Source organism: Planococcus citri, chromosome 2, assembly GCF_950023065.1.
Source record: "Planococcus citri chromosome 2, ihPlaCitr1.1, whole genome shotgun sequence".
NCBI lineage: Eukaryota > Metazoa > Arthropoda > Insecta > Hemiptera > Pseudococcidae > Planococcus > Planococcus citri.
The window spans coordinates 51,888,571-51,905,367 of NC_088678.1; the positions used below are offsets into that span (position 1 = coordinate 51,888,571).

At 32.7% G+C, this 16,797-nt stretch overlaps 1 protein-coding gene across 1 annotated transcript in view; it reads right to left on the minus strand.

Moving 5' to 3' along the window:
* Nucleotides 1-16,797, minus strand: part of LOC135836397 (retinal homeobox protein Rx1-like) — a 78,454-nt gene that overhangs the window by 16,638 nt on the left and 45,019 nt on the right. Inside the window, exon 2 of the mRNA XM_065351213.1 lies at nucleotides 7,250-7,569. Coding sequence (XP_065207285.1) covers nucleotides 7,250-7,569 — 320 coding nt within the window. The remainder of the gene's footprint in view (nucleotides 1-7,249; nucleotides 7,570-16,797) is intronic.

Sequence of the window (16,797 nt, forward strand, 5' to 3'; positions counted from 1 at the left end):
CAATGCCGAGATTACACTTGTTGCTCTTTTGCTATCTGAAGTTTAGGTTTTTTTCTAAAATTTTGCTAGAACGAAGTCCACAACAACTATCGAAATCAATTTTTACCTTGTAAATAAACTTTGAAAAATTTTTCTGTAAAATGTCACGATTTTTTTGAAATCACTCCCGTTACAGAACCCTCCTCTCACCAAAAAAAAAGGTCCCTTGAAATAATGTAAAAAATAAACGGCCAAGTGTTTATGATCCTTCGTTCAATAAATTCACCATTTTTTTATTCAAACATATTTATGGCAGAATAATTTTTATTTTATGGTTTTTTGAACGTACAAATTGATCTTGATCAAAGAAAAAAAATTATTGAACATTATTCAAAAATAGGGAAGCATATCGTTGTACAAAAAGATTTAGCGCTCATTGCCTCACTCCTGTTTTCAATTTTCTTGACGAAAGAGTCAATAATTCATTGGAAAAACAACATATTTCTGCTGAACAGAGGTATCCAGTGTTGCCATCTGCATTTTTTTTCTATGCCAGTATGCCAGATAGAGGGGAAAAGTATGCTGAATTTCCAAAAAGCAGAATAATAGTGATGAATTTTTTCATATCAGATTCCGAAAATATCCTCTCAAGTCTATAGGTATGTCAGTTTTAGAAATTTTCGACCGTAGTTATATGAGGAAAATTTGAGTTTTTTTCGCTCCTTTATAATATGCCAAATTATGCAAAAATCCCAATCGAATTATTCCAAAACTTAGGTCAGGTTATTTGCATTATTTTTTACTCTCTAAATTTGAAACAGTGAAATTTCACTGCTTAGCAGTCACGACATTTTGGCTTCTTAAAAGCAGTAGTTTTTTACTGCAAAGCAGTGAAAAATCTACTGAATTGGTCAGTAAATATCATTTTTACTGATCAAATCAGTAAATTTCTTACTGTTTTGCAGTAAAAAACTACTGCTTTTAAGAAGCCAAAATGTCGTGACTGCTAAGGAGTGAAATTTCACTGTTTCAAATTTAGAGAGTAGAACTCTTTTATTGAAGTTTTACCCCCCCCCCCCCACCCACCCCGAAATATCAGAAACACTTCAACTCAGAATTTTACGGAGAAAATAGCTGTAAACTGCACAAAAAATTATTAAAAGTTGAAAAACCAATCACAAAAAGCTCTAAAAAAGTTTTACAGCTAGTTTTTATTTTTTGCAAACAATTTTGCTATTTAACCTAAATTTTACATTCTTTAATTTTGATGAGTAATTTTCAGTGAATGGTTGCAACTGGTTTTTCAATTAAGTTGGTGAATTTCTAAAGCTGGGGGAAATAGCCCATCAATATGATGAATTTTTCGCAAAAAGAGTTGGTAGGTTAAACTTGAAATGTAAGCTTGAAAATCGGTTCATTTGCTTAAGACACACTTTCCCTTCCCTTCCCCCAGAACTACATAGAACTACTTTTGAACCAATCTGGAGCTCGTTTTTTATCAACTTTGAAGGCTTCATTCAGGTTGAAAGTGGTTGCATGCAATCAATTCTGGGGACAACTTTAGAGAGTAAAGAAAGTTTCCAAGCAGGTAAGTATGTTTTGCAAAAATATGTGATTTTGGAACTTTTTGTAGGTAAACATAGGCACCCAGCAAAAAACTCTTCTGGGAACTTTGAGCAAATTTTTAAGCGAAACGTACCATTTTATGAGAAAAAAAAAACGTAGAATCATATAAACTCAACTTACCTATTCAACTAGAAATCTTCAACAATTTGCCAAAATATCCATATTCTTTTACGAAGCACAATCCAAAAATTTTCAAGTCCCCATGAAAAGGTTTAGATTTTCTCAATACACAAAATATGTCAAAAATGATTTTTCTTCCGTAACATAAAAATTGAAAATTATTAGAATTGTTTTGGTTCGATGTTTTCATGTTATTAGAAAATTCTCAGTAAGTGGGAGGGAAATGAAATACGATATTTTACGTATTTAACTCGTCCTGTTGATAGCAATATGATATCAGGGCTACAGGGCAAAAAGAAAGAGATGAAATGTATCCGTTGATAAGGCGATAAATGAAATTAATTAGGTGTTGAAGTACATTTAGATTCGAGGGGAGAACATGCCTTGGAAATGTGTATTCCAAAAAAAGACTAGATTTGCGAAAAAATTCCACGAGACCGGGTGCGATAGTGGCAATGCCGAGGGAATATATAGAGTAACCGTATCGGTGAAGCAACATTCAAACATAAACCGTGAGAAACGGACACGTGCATCATTTTCTCGCTTTTCTCGGTAATGGGATGAAGGCATCCATCCAGAAAATTCATTTGTTTCCATATTCGCACTACCCCTCGTGTTTTTGCGCGTTTTCGTCGAACCCCTTAAGCCAATGAAATGGCGAGGAAATAATGACTCGGATCATCGAGTAGGCTCATTTACTTAAATGGAAATACAAGCGTAGGATATCTACAAAAACAAGCCTTAATTTACTCATTTCTCGGTACTCGTTTTCAGGAAGCTTAAACGTTTTAACCATTAGCGATGCGCATTTATATACTTATACTCCCGGTGTGTAATGGAATTTTAAACGTTTAAATGTCGATTTTGTTTTTTTCGTTGACAGCCCCCCTCCCCTCCCCTACTATTCTTCCTCCGCCTCTTCTTATACTAACATAACGATGAAGCAGAGTTTAAATGTTTTTTTAATTATTCGCAGTTGTGTTTTTTCCTTTTTCCTATTTCACGCCGCCGAGAATACATCGTAGAATTTGGAAACGAGTTTAATGAAAGTTGAAATTAAGAACTTACGTTTACATTACTCAGCTATTTAATAAAAATTGTCCCCTGTGAAAAGCGGTTGAAATTTTTCGCAGCAGGGATTTTTATATTTTTTCATTCGCCAAGCAGAAAAAAAATTATCGAAAAGAGTAACAAGACTAATGCGGCTTTTCATGAAAGTTTTTTTTAGCCCTGTTCACCTCACGTTGCATTACATACATGCGAAAATTGGCCAATAAAAATGTTTATTTTATTTCCAGCCTTTTCACATCAAATAGAAACTTGAGGGAAATCTAGGGAAAAATTGCTTGTTAAAAACCTATTCAGAAAAAAAATCCAATTTCGTCTGTTCGACAAGCTTGTTACGTATTTTTCTGTCAACGCCTTTTTTAAATCACGCGGGAAAACGACACTGTCATAGCCATCACCACCCTTAATATACACTTTATTAACTCAGCACACAAATTTTGATTTTCAAACGCTCTCGTGGGATTTGTAATTTAAATTAAATTTCGCGCCACGTTTACGTGCGCTTAATAAGCGACCTATCTACATATACGCGGTTCATATTTAAATGCGTTTGCAAGATGGTTTTCAATGGTTTAGTCGAATTATAAACGCTCGGATTTAAGAAGTCGTCTAGAAAAGTAGGTATATTACCTGTGTGGGTTTAGTGAATTTTTAGATGTGTTTATTTCGAACTTTTTTCATAAAAATGATGTTATTTAACTAAAGCAAATGTTGACGTGTAGGATGTTGGTAAATAATATTTTTTTAAACAATTTTTTTGGAAGGAAATTAGTATTTGATTGTTTTTATTTGATGTTTACGACATGTAGGTTTTGGAAATTGTCAATATTTCCACTAATTCTACTGTATTTTTTTGCAGGACGTGCTGAGTAACTTGAGAAAATTCTCTGAGATATATTTGAAGGTGTCAAGACATCTTATGAAGTCAAAATCTCAATGTAAGTTTTTATAACCATGAAGTTTTTTCTTAAGCTAGATAGTCTTTAGTATCTGGAATAAAGTAGAATAAAGCAGGGTTTTTGTTGTTGGGGGAGAGGGGGGGTCCTTTCAATTCCATGGCTACAATTTCGGTTAAAAATCAGTTTTCATTAAAATTATTTTTTTGACTGCAAATTTGAAATACGTGTACATATGTAGATTAGATATTATTCTTCAACGTTTCAAACATTAATTAAAAAAATTACATTTCTAAAAATTATTTTTTCCTGCCAAACTATTTGAAAATATTAAAATGAACCACCTGCCCAAGTATGACAATAAATTTGAGGCCTGATAAAATCTGCTCTTCATTGCATCTGGTCTGATTATTTCTGAAATGGTGGTATTGGTGGTATTGAAATTTCCCTCAAAAGACTTCACTGAAAATGGGACTTACAATCAATTAACTGTTTCCTTCATCTCACCAAAAATTTTATATTTCAATAAGTTGAATATCACATAATTTCCCTAGCAATTCTATAGATTTTTCAGCCTCAAAAGCACAGAAACGTAATATTTCCTCGCAAAAATGCTCTACACTGAGCTTGAAAAATCTGGCTCCGAGGTGTTTTCAGAAGCCTCTTATCAGTTTTTTTAGTCAATTTGTATTTTGCTCCATTTCTGTGAATTTTTCCTTGCAAGGCTGTAAAAATAGCATGAAAATTGACAGAAATTGAAATTTTTTCAATCATTATTGTGAGTACTTACAAAAAGTCTTCAGATTTTAAAAATGAGATAGAATTAAAAATTTGTGTATTTTGTGCTTTTATTCATGCTGTTTTTGAATTTTAAAGTTCGAAAAGTCAAAGACGAAAAAAAGTTTAAAATTTTGTTCAAAAATCCTGAAAATTGAAATTTTTTATTAAAAAAATATTGCATCATTGTGAAAAATCAGCTTTTTTATTTCTTGAAAATTTTGGTTTTCCAGAACTGAGCTCTTCCTTTTTTTGGACGAATTCAACTTCCATTATGGAAACTCGTTCTGAATAGGTTTTGGATTAAAATAGAATTACAATCGATTCAGTTCAGTTTTTTCAAACTACAAACCCTCCCTTCCTTCCTTCCTATTTTTCTGAATTATGTATTTCGTTATTCCGTCACAATGAAATGTTGGGTAGTGATTTTCAAATTAAATTGTTTAAATGTAGGTACCTATTTTTTGATAAACTTGGTGGTGAGCAGGGTATCAAACAGGTAGTAAAGGTAGTGAAAAAGTAGTGAATTTGGTCAGAAAGATGAAATTGGCAACATTGTTGGAACATGTGACGTCAGTTTTAGCCGATAAATTTTCTCCCAATTTCAATTTTTTTGAAAATTTTCCTGTGAAAAATTTGACTGTTGATTTTTTTTGTGTGTGAGGACAGTGGTGTAGCCAGGGGGGCAAAGGGGGTCATTTCCTTCCTTGCGAGCAAAAATTTGATAATAAAATATGCAAAAATGGACGTTTTTTCGTTTTTTGGACTTATTTTTTTAAAACTTTTCGCCCACGCTTTGCTCGAACAGTAATTTTACCTTCATTTTCATAAAATCATCACACATCACGAAAGGTTTTCAGAAAATTACCTCTAATTTCGATTTTTTAATGCCTAAAAATTTGGTTTTGCCCCCTCCTTGAGAAAAAAAAATAAAAAAGAGCAGTTAAAAATAGATTAGGCCTACAAAAAATTTAAAAAGCTGACAGCTAAATTTCATTTTAAATTCTTGCTGGATTTTTAAAAGTCAAAATTTTCTACATGTCCCATGAAAAAAAATAAAATTTTAATAAATTGGGGTGGAAGTCCATTTAAACTATTCAACTATATATAGTTCAAATCCGTACTCGATTGATATTTTTTTAGGAAAAGAAAAATTCTTAAATCCATCGCAAACTTCAGAAAAATGTTTGTAAAAATTTATAAAAAAAGCAAATTTTGAATTGAAGAAAAAAATTCTGGAGAAAAATTCAGACTAGAATAAACAGGAACAGGTTTCAAATAATTAATAATTCAAAAAGGCCGCAATAATGGTTGATCCAAATTCACAGATGCTAGAATTTTTTGATGACCAAAGACCTCAGTCTCAGAGTGGTTCAAAACTACCATCAATCGATTTAAAAGGTTGAAAATAATATGTAAACTGAACTTCTGCTTTCTACTGTACTGGATCAACTACGTATAATTGGCCAATTTTGAATCCTCAAAAATTCGCCAAAAAATGAAAAATTTAATTTAGGATCATGAAATCTTGCCTGATGATGCATTTAAAAATAAGTACGATGATCATTGATCAATTCATTTTTTGTGTTATCAATTCTTTTGATTAAAAACGACGTTCTTTGGAGTTATGCAATCGTCCATTTGATTTTGAGCGCTGTTATTTAAGAAAACATAAAACTCCTCGAATGCCTCAAATTTTAAACTAGACAGTTGAATTCGATTTGTAAACTTCCGTGCGGGTCTCCATGCTCCGAAAAAAATTGAGAAAAATCAACCCAAAGGTTCCGTTTTTAAATGATGTGCAACTGTACCCCTTGCAACCCTCCTCTCATTAGCACTGCTCAGTGCTCATCTTCAAATAATTTAAGGCACCTATTTTTCAATTCGTCGCCTGTGCATTGGCATTTTACTTAATTAAGATTTCAGACGCTCTGCTATGCTGGCTGAATGAAGAGATTATGCAGCGGGTAATTTTCGAAGAGACCCTTCTTTTTCGTTTTATTTGTATACGAACGGACGGGCAATTATTATTCAAATTATTCAAAATGGCTACTTGAAGTTTTTCCTTGTGATAGTGTTTTTGACGGGAACGCCCATTTTCTGCGAGTATATGATGTGTTCGTTTTAATACCCACATGTTTCAAAAAATTCCTAGACTCGAGACCATTTTTGAAATAGGTACGTATGTACTAAAAATTAACCCATTACTCCAAGTTTGAAAAAAAGCAAGATTTTAAATTAATTTTAAAAATCTTTCATCGAATTCGCATCGCTGTAAATTGAACGATGAAAGTGGTGGGTTCAAAAGAACCCTACACAAAAGGTAAATTATTAGCACAAACGCGAGCGAAAAAAAATGGCAAAGTTTTCGAATCGGTCGACTAAAAAGCTAACGATTTGAATGCGAATTGAGAATATTATTTTATTACGAGAAGTTAAAGCTTTCACGTGGATTAAATTAAATTTCCCGCGCAGAAGTGTTCATCAAAACTGCGAAGAATAAACGCGATGTTTCTTAAAGCTTAATCTATTTTGGTTAATTTCCTCGTTTGAAATGTAATTCGAATCGAATAGCTCGAAATTATTATATCGAAAATGGCGCAACATCGTCGGGCATTTTCAAAAAAAGGAAATGATTTATTGAAAAGTTTCCTTTTCATCGCGATACATCATTTTATACTTCTTATAGGTATTGGTGGCGGGAATTTAATTTGCTTCTTTTATTCAACGTCTCGTATTAAAAACTTTGATGATGCTGAGTTAGGTATATTAGTAAAACTTACTTGGACTCGGACTTCGGGCAGGTTGACTTTCATGGCTAGTTCTTCTCTACTGTATACGTCTGGATAATGTGACTTTTCAAAAGCTCTTTCCAGTTCATGTAATTGATAAGTTGTGAACGTGGTACGATTCCTTCGATGTTTTTTCTTATCTGGAGATAGGCCATTGCGAGAGGACATTTGATGAGACGATGATAAGCCGGAGTTACTAGTTAAGTCGCATACTTCGTCTTCGCTTTCTTCGGCATTGACCGATTTACAGCTCAGATCTGATGGGTTATTAGGTGTACCCGAAGTGTCGCTCGAGTTGCAACTATTTTCACCTATAACAAGGGGCAAAGCAAAAGAATAAAGAATTAAATACCGATTGTATCTTAAATTGATTTCATTTACGAATTAGTAGGTACTGGTCTCTTAGCATTGCTGGGTTAGACGAGATGCTGTCAAATTGATAGCTTCGAGTTGGAATTATTATTCGACACAATGTTTTAGAAGTTATTCGAACCTCGTGCTACCACGCCTCGTTCTCGATAATTGCTTAATTGGGGAAAAATACGCTGAGTAATCTTCACAAATACAGCTACTTTCAATGTCAGGGGTTACAACAGACTATATACTCGTAGGCACATTTTTCCTCAACAAGTCCGCCGTAAAATCCCGCATTTTACCCTTAAATCCCTTTACGATGATGATGATGATGCTGTCCTGCGGTATACGAGTACATCTAACCTCCCATTCCTTTCGCCTGCGTCGCCAATTCACTTAGAAGAGTTCATCTCGAGTAAAATGTGTATACTCGTATGCTATCCCTCGATGTAAAAATATTGTTTGGCCAAAAGTATCGAAATGATCTTCGAATCACTGACTCGGTAATTCGAAATTTATTAATATGTTTACATCTAAGTGCTTTTTGACACGCGCAAACGGGCATTTAATTCCGTTTGATTATATTGTGCTGCCGCTATAACTGCAGCGGTGAGGTTCCTTAGCTCTCGGGATGCTTTTAACAGAAGCTACCTCTTCTTTTTTTTTATTCTTTATTTTGATGAATCAGATTATCTTGTCAGACGGGCTTTTTATTTTAGACTATATGGACTGTCAATTCCGATTATGTTGTTCTCTATTATGTATTCTCTTTTTATTTCTCGCTCGATCTGGTTATTAATTTAGTAGCAGCTGATGTCGAATTATAAGAAAATTATTATCGATCGATGTCACACTATACGCATACCATGTACTCGTACAGAGGTACCTTATCGAACAGGTAGGTATATACCTATACCGTGTGTGTGCTGCGTATCGAGTAATTAGGATGAGAAAAAAACTGCTTCCTTATTTATGAATCTAGCGCGTCGTTTTTATGAATGCAAATTATACTCGGGGTAGAAAAAAAATTACCGTCGTTTATCAGCCTCGTTACCTTATATTAACGTATATTATTCATCGACTTAATCGCTATACCGGTATGTACTTTTAATATGGCACACAATGGTACAGGTACACGTAACGTAATGTGAAATCGATGATGAATCAAGTAAAACTTTTAACACATTAAAACAACTGTCATAGATATAGGGTATAGCTAGATACTACTCCATTAACATAAAAATAAAATTATATGTATATTTTCTTTTCAATTTCTATCAATAACTTACTCTCGAAGTAAAGTTTTTCCATGATAAATTGGTCTATTACCTATCGAAACTTTAGTTCAATATTTATGTGTACATATTACTGTAGAATAGGTAAGTACTTGCGGTTTATACTTTTATTCTTAATATGTACTTAGATCAAATTCCAATTGTTTTCTGATCTGACATCGAGAAAAATGGGTGATTATTGAACAATCATTGAGTGATTTTGATCCAATTATTATCTATCTTTTACCTACCTATTCTTTGCGCCATTTAATTATTTAAGGATTGGAGGAGGAAAGGGTAGCGAAGTCTCTTTTGAAAGAATTACCAATTATCAGAATCTGTATTTGGCTCCTATGTAAGTGATCAATATTTAAAACCTAAAATTTTTTGTTTCACGAACGAATGAAACATCGAGTATTTTAACGAACAAAAGAATAGTCAGAAGTCATGGGTACTAAATTGAGGATAATTACAGACAAAAATTTCAAGTTTTCAAATAATTTTTTGATTTGAGTTTTTTTGGCGAATGAATTTTTGTGTAACTTTTGGAGACAAAAAAGAACAGTTTTTTAGAAGTTTGAAATTTATTGATAAGATTCGTGATTCACCTGGAAATTCGAGCCTAATAACTCCTTCGAAGCCATTTTGTTAGAGAACAGCTGTTTTGTTCGTCTCGGAATTCTGGAAAATTATTTTGAAACCACTTTCCTTTGAACTTCATCACCAAAAACCAAAATAATGAATTTAAAAAAAAACAAATACGAAGTGCGGGTCCATTCTTTTGTGCTCAATGCTTGACATTAACAAAAAATTTAATCAAGAGAGGCGTTTTTGACTATTTTTTTCCTAAAAAAATGATCAAATGGGATCATTTCGTATAAAATCAGCCCTATTTTGAGTTTTAGTCCTCTCATTTGGGCTCGGATTTTTTTTTTCAATAGGTTCCTTATATTGGGAGAGTAGGAAACCCGCTGTCCTTGCAGGCAGGGATGGAAAGCTAGCTGAAAGGTAAAAGCTAAAAGCTAAAGCCGAGGAATTTTGGGGGTTTTGAAAGCTAAAAGCTATAGCCAAAAGTTTCATTTTTTTCAGCTTTATTTCAGCTTTTTTGAAAATTTATTTGGTTCGGTTTCTGTTTGAGTTATTTTTCCAATTTTCACATTTTACTTTTCTCCTTTTTTCAGTTTTTTCGTTTTTTTTTGTTGTGGTTGTGAATTTTTATTTTTCTTTCAATTCACCTGATTGAAAAAATTGTAAAGCCAAAAGCTGAAACCCAGAAGCTAAAATCGAAAAGCCAAAGGATTTTTGGAAACTAAAAGCTAGCCGTTAGAAAGCTTTATGAGTTTGAAAAGCTAAAGCCAAAAGTTTCATCTTTCAGCTTTTCATCCGTAGTCTTCCAGGCTCCAAACCTCTTTGGGGCAAGTGGGATGTTTTTTTTTTAGAAAATGTTTATCGCCATAATAATGCTGAAATTTGGAGTTTGATTTCTCGAGACTTTCGATTTGGGAGAAAATTTGTTTTTGAAATTTTGAAAGTAATTGAGAGAAGTTTCAAAAATTTTCGTCAAAAGGTTCAAAAAATCAAAGTTCAGTTTTAAAAAAAAATCTATAATATTATCAAATGATGCCAAATTGTGGAGCTATAATTTAGACATTTGGAAAAAAATCTAGGAAGCTTTCAATCTTACAATATTCGCAAAGGATGAAGTTTTCGAGGCGTGTTTCGCAAAAATTGTGGGGGGAGCTTCAAAATTTTGGTCAAAATGTAAAATTTCAATTATCGAGTGACATATCGTTTCACGCGTTTTCGAGAGCGCTGAATACGAATATAAACTAATTTTTTCGATTTGATCCATTTCAACGCTGCCAGATGGTGCCAACATTTTTTGAATATTGAAAAAAAATCGTGTCACGTGTGGTTTATCAGGTTTTTGCGAGCACTGAATACGAATATAAGCTTGTTTTTTGGATTTGAGGTCTTAAGAGTCCTCAAATACTCCAATACCTAATTTCATGAAAATTGAAAAAATTGTGTGAAGTATTCTTAGGTTAGATATTGAGATTTTAACCATATTGTTCATGAATTATTGCATAAAAAGATCTGATGAAACCGATTTTTCCCCTTTCCGAAATCAACGAACCTAGAAAAAAATTCCTAACAAAATCGGAAAATCCGAATCCAAAACCGAGCTGATTTGACAAGAAATTTTGACTGCTGAGGGGTTTGACCTTTTTTGGTAAAAATAAAAAAAAATAATTTCAAAATGGTTAAATAAGTCTTTTTTTTTCTTATGTGGAAATACTGGTGTAATGGGGTGGGAGGGGAAGGGTGAAAAAAGTTTGTTACAAAATGATATCAAAGAAACCTCGCAAAACAGGCAGATCTTTGTTTTAACCTCAATTCGGGGATGAAGAACCATACCTATTTACCAAAAAAGAAATAAATCGATGACAGAAATTGTACATAGGTAGTATAGCATATAATAATGATAAAACCGATGGGAGTTATTCGTGATGTTTTATCAAGGGTGTTGTGTTGTTGAAAAAGGGGTGAATTCAGAGAGTGTAAACTGTGAAGCAAAGGTTGATCGAATTTCGACTCTCTTTTTTTACGGATCAGTAACGAGTTGACAAGAAGCAAAAAAATACTGTCGAATTGCCGGCTCTTAAAATTAATATCATTTTCCTGTGATTTTTAAACGAGTTTTTTTTGTTGTATGTAATTGTTGATTAGAGATCATCTTACTCCCTCCTCTCTATCACCAGAAAAAAAATCATAAAAGTTTTAGGAATGAGATAAAAAGTGAGAGGACTTTGACATTGAGATATTTCGTTAAAATATCTACCTGTTAAAAAAATTGAAAGATTTTCTGATTTTACAAATTCATGTTCGAATGAACCCTTGAAATTTCAATTTCATCTAATCCCTTCTCCAATTACATATTTTATCTGAAAAATTCTGAAAGATTTTGAGATCAATCTTGATCTTGATCAATGTGCACGATATGTGGCGATAATATCAAAAGCACTTCGCAAAGGGACCGATAGTTTCAGTCCTGTACTTAATCCAAAAATAGGCCATCCAAGTTTAAAACGGCCATAAATAGGGTATAAAACAATATACAGCGTTTATGTAATTCATTGCTTGTAATGGTTTTAAAAATTATAATTGTATTAATAATGAATGTTAATATCGTTACGTCCGTTATACACAATTAAGTTTATAACTGTTAGAAAGTTTGCTGCTGGTAATAAAGAAATAAAAATTTGGTTACGGGGATGTCGTCACGCACGTTATCGAAGCCGGGTATTTCGCTATGTATTATAATGAGTAGATCGCGTGCGGAAGCTTTACCAGTTAAGTTTTAACTTAATCTGATTAATTTTTTCTATCCCACTTTGACATTGACAAATTTTATTTTTACAACTCGATTACCAGTCTGATTTATTTAAAACGTTTTTAGAAATTCTGCTCGCTTAATTTTCATATTGTACGAAAAAGGCTGTAATGATTGTTGTAAAATTTAATGGCTTGATTAACGTGTCGTTATGGTCGAGCCGAAAAAAAAAACTTATAGAAAATTATTAGTTTTACGCCTTATATTTTCCTATGCTCTTGTAATGCTCGTTTCTCGTTGGTAATTACTTCCGTTTTTACCAAAAATGTCATTAACCTGATCGATTCAGAAACGAGCTACGATTAATTGAAAATTTACTCGTAGTTTCTTCGAATTCGTGCGTGGACGTTGTTTATTTGCTAGTTCAAACGGAAATCTCCAGATGGATTTGTTTAGTACGTCAGCGTATAAAAGGTTGAAATTTCATCCGACAACAATTTGCCATATACGAGTACCTTCCACGTTCTCCGATTGGTATATGTTTTCTACCCGGATGAACATTCCTTTGAAATATTTGCCATCGTTGGTACTCGTAACTTGGTACCTATTTGTTTGGAAAATGAAAGAAAAACCGTTGCGTGGGTAGCTTGTAGCTGCGAAAATTGTTTTACAGATCATCCATCGGCATATTATTATTTGTAAATTTATGATGGAATTCTTTTCAGAAGGGTCATTGACGGCGACAATAAATTGAGTGGTGGTGATAGCAGGACCTGTGTAATATTATTTATTGAAACCCTTACCTTTGGAAAAATTATTCTGGATTATTGTGGCCATAAGCTTTGGCAATATGTTCAGGAGGTGATTGCTTTGGTCAAGATGGACATGAGCTTTCTAAACCTAGCTCCAGAAAAATATCAATCATACTCAATTTGTAAGAAATTTTATGCTCTGCAATTTTTTCTCTCTTTTCTCTTAATTTTTTTTTCAAGTTATCCTTAATTTTTCTCAAAAATTAATTTTTAAGATCAAATTTTTGATTAGTAAACAGTGATTTATATTTGACTTGGAATTGGAAAATCCAACTTATACGTATTATCCATTACCTATTTTAAAATGGTTGAGCCATAGAAAGGTACTCTACTTTTCAGAAATTTTATTTTCTACAATTTTGTTTTTCTTCATTTTTTTGCAGGATTTTCCATTTTTCTCGAAAATTATATTTTGTGGTCATTTTTGATTAATGAAGAGTGATTTATTTTTCCAGAGCGAATTTTGTTTCTGAAGTAGGTATTTGAGCTGATTAAGGAAATTCAACTCGAATTATTGATTGTGATGAAGATTTTATTTTCAATTTTTCTATCCCAAAAATCAATTTTCGAGAGCACGAATAGTCCTTAGTGGTTTTAGGAGGCTTTGGTTTTGAAATACTTTGAGCAGAAATTGGGAAGTTCAACTTTATTGAATAATTCCTTTTTGAAATCTTGCAATACGAGTTACCCTGCACATTTGAGAGTTTTCAGCTCCAAAATTTGTGCGATAAGAGATAAGACCTCACATCACATCCTTTCCATTTCATTTTTTGTGTTTTTGGTCTCTTTCGTTGAAATCAAGATCATTATGTGATAAAAAATTTATAAAAATGTCCATTTCCACCAAAATTAAAATTCCACGATCGAACTTGATGCCAATTTCATTGCGAAGGGGGGGGGGGAATGAGACCAACTTGTTTTTCAAAAGTTCGTGAAATCAAAAATGGATTCCAGTTGAAAACTTTCAGAAGAGACAATTTATTAAAAGAAAACTAGAAAAACTGAGCACCTTATTTTTTTGAAAACTTGAGAATTAAAAAAATTGTGAGTTGATGTAAAAGAAATTCAATTGGACAATTTTGGATTCCTGACTTGAGCTCTTTATTATCCAGGTAGAGATCAAAGATCGCAAATTTTAAAAGTAAGTAAGTACCTAAGTACCTACTTACTTAGAAGTTATAAAAAAAATTTTTTAGTCTTGAATTTCAGTCTCAGGTACCTAAATCTTCTGTAAAAATTGCAGGTATTTTGGGGTAAAAATATTTACTTAGCGTTGAATAAATTTTTTTACACAATTTTTTCTGATTTTTTTTTGTAAAACTTGTAATATAATACCTACTTATCTTTTAATAAGTTTTTCTGTGAAAAAGACGAACGTGAAAAATTACCATTTGTGAAATGACGATGCACAAAATATCTCTACTACAGCAGGTTTTGAAAATTTCAACTTTTTGAGTCATAATTCAGGAAGCAAAGATTTCAAGATAAAGATGCAAAAATTTTGCCTCACCCCCAAATTTTTTCAAGTAGGTAATTATTTTTGAATTCAACAAAAAATAGTATATGAACGACGATTCAGTTTCGTTAATTAAGCATTCAAGTCATGAAAATTTGAGAGGAGAAATTTGAAAAAGCACAATATTTTGTTTGAGAAACCCTAAGAATTTTCAATAATTTTTTCCTGTACTTGAGTAGAGAATTAATTAACAGGAAAAACAGTTTTTCAATATTGTTTAGGCTGAAAAATTTGTTTCTGCGAACTCCAATTTAATATAAAAGGTAGATTCCAGATACTGCCCCCTCCCCAAGCTTACTGAATTAATCGTATCGTTGTTTAGTTCCAAATGGTAAATTTTCAAACGCGATGAGGTTTTTATAGGAAAGTTGAAAACAGTGTTTATTGAGTTGAAAAATTCATTTCTGCCATTACAAGATTTCTACACACTTTTCAATGCTCCCTCCCCTCTCCTCTCCTCCCTCTTCATTTAATCTTAATTGACCTGAGACTTCAGCATATTATTCTTCATTGAAAAATTATTGAGTTGACTTAGATTTGTCTACTGATAGCAAGTTTTTCAGCTTTGTTTTTTACTTTAAAGAAAATATCATAGAAATAGGTATTAGATATTTTAATGACAAATTTTAAATAATTTTTTCTTTTTTTTTCTTTTTTTTGCCTTTATTTTTGAATACGGAAGTATAAATTTTGCATTTTCAACAAAAATTCCAAACTGTGATAAAATTAAAAGAGTACCTAGTTTTTCCAAAATAAATTTTGAATTGCCATTCATTCGAGATCATTTCTGAAAAAGTTAGTCCTGTTTTTAGTTCAAGCCGAATAATGTTCGTTCAAGGTCAAGTCAAGCTGAGGATGGGAGACCTAAAATTAATTGGTTTTCAAGTCGAAAAAACTGGACTTCCAGGAGTATAAAATGTTTCGAAGAAGCAGACTTGAAAAATTGACTCTCATTTAACAATTTCGGTTTCCCTTCGGACACTACTCTTTGGACTTGTCGATTCAAATACCTACCTAATTGAATTAACTGCAAAATTAATTTTTTGGTGTTTTTTTAAAGGCAATACTTAGTCAGGAAAGTAAAAATTACACAATTTTTGTAGAAAATACCTCGTAAAAATTTGTAAGTATAAACGCACACCCAACTTCGCTATATAAAAATTATACCTATACGCTTCCTTATTAAAAATTAAGCATATTAAAGAAGGTCTTGACCCGAGATATTTACTACCTAATTAACACCGAATTAAAAATTGATTTCAAACATGCCATAAGCTCATAGATATATTATAGACATATTGATCGACACATTGACGAAGGTCAGCTCGAGACTAGACCTAACGTTGATTTCATTTAAACTATCGCGCACTGTCTTCAATTCTATGGAATATTGTGTGAAATAAACTTAATACGTACAAATCGTTTTTATTATTAGCGTGATAATGGCGAAGTTCGTGCATGTTGCACGCGCAAGTAAACATTATTAAAGCAGCCATAAGGCCGAAGACGGGGGTGAGTTAAGCGATTCCATAATCGCGTGCTATGGCCCCGACTAATAGACAACGTTGTACCCTACTTGCGACTAACCGAGTACACTAACTGTTTTAATTGAAGCAAACAGATGATTTGATCTATAATAAACCCTTTCCTAATATAATTTTCGCTAATGTTGTGTAATGCAATGTAAACACGCTCGACGTCTCTCTCTCTCCTTTCACGCGCGCTCTTTCTTTCTCTCTTTCTGCGTTTATTTTTTTTGTTATTTTCTAATTATATTCTCTTTTTCTATTTAATGGACGTATATTTTACTAATTTTCGAGTTTCCTTTGCCGCTCACGTAACCCGTAATTGCTCTGCTTAGTGTTATCAAACTTAGTGAAGTGGTATCCGCTCTAATGTTAAAAATCAGCCCATAGACTAGGTGTACAGGTAGCGCCAATATGATGAATTCTCTCAACTTCTAAACGTGTCAGCTGTGAAAATGTACCTAGGCTGCAATAAAAATTAAAAAGTGGCGTATTTTCTCACCTACACTTATTGCTTACTACGGGATAGGTGTGACTTGTTAATAGAAATTTCCCGACTATAAGTCTATAAGGGCGGTCAAATGGTTTTGCCTCGTGACTGCCGCGTTCGGAGCCCGAGTAGTTTTACGAACTACCTACTTTTATTGGTGTTATCGTGTTTAACGGAGCTTAATTGGTAATTGTTTTCCGCTTTCTATTAACTTTGCCAATTTTGCTATTTAA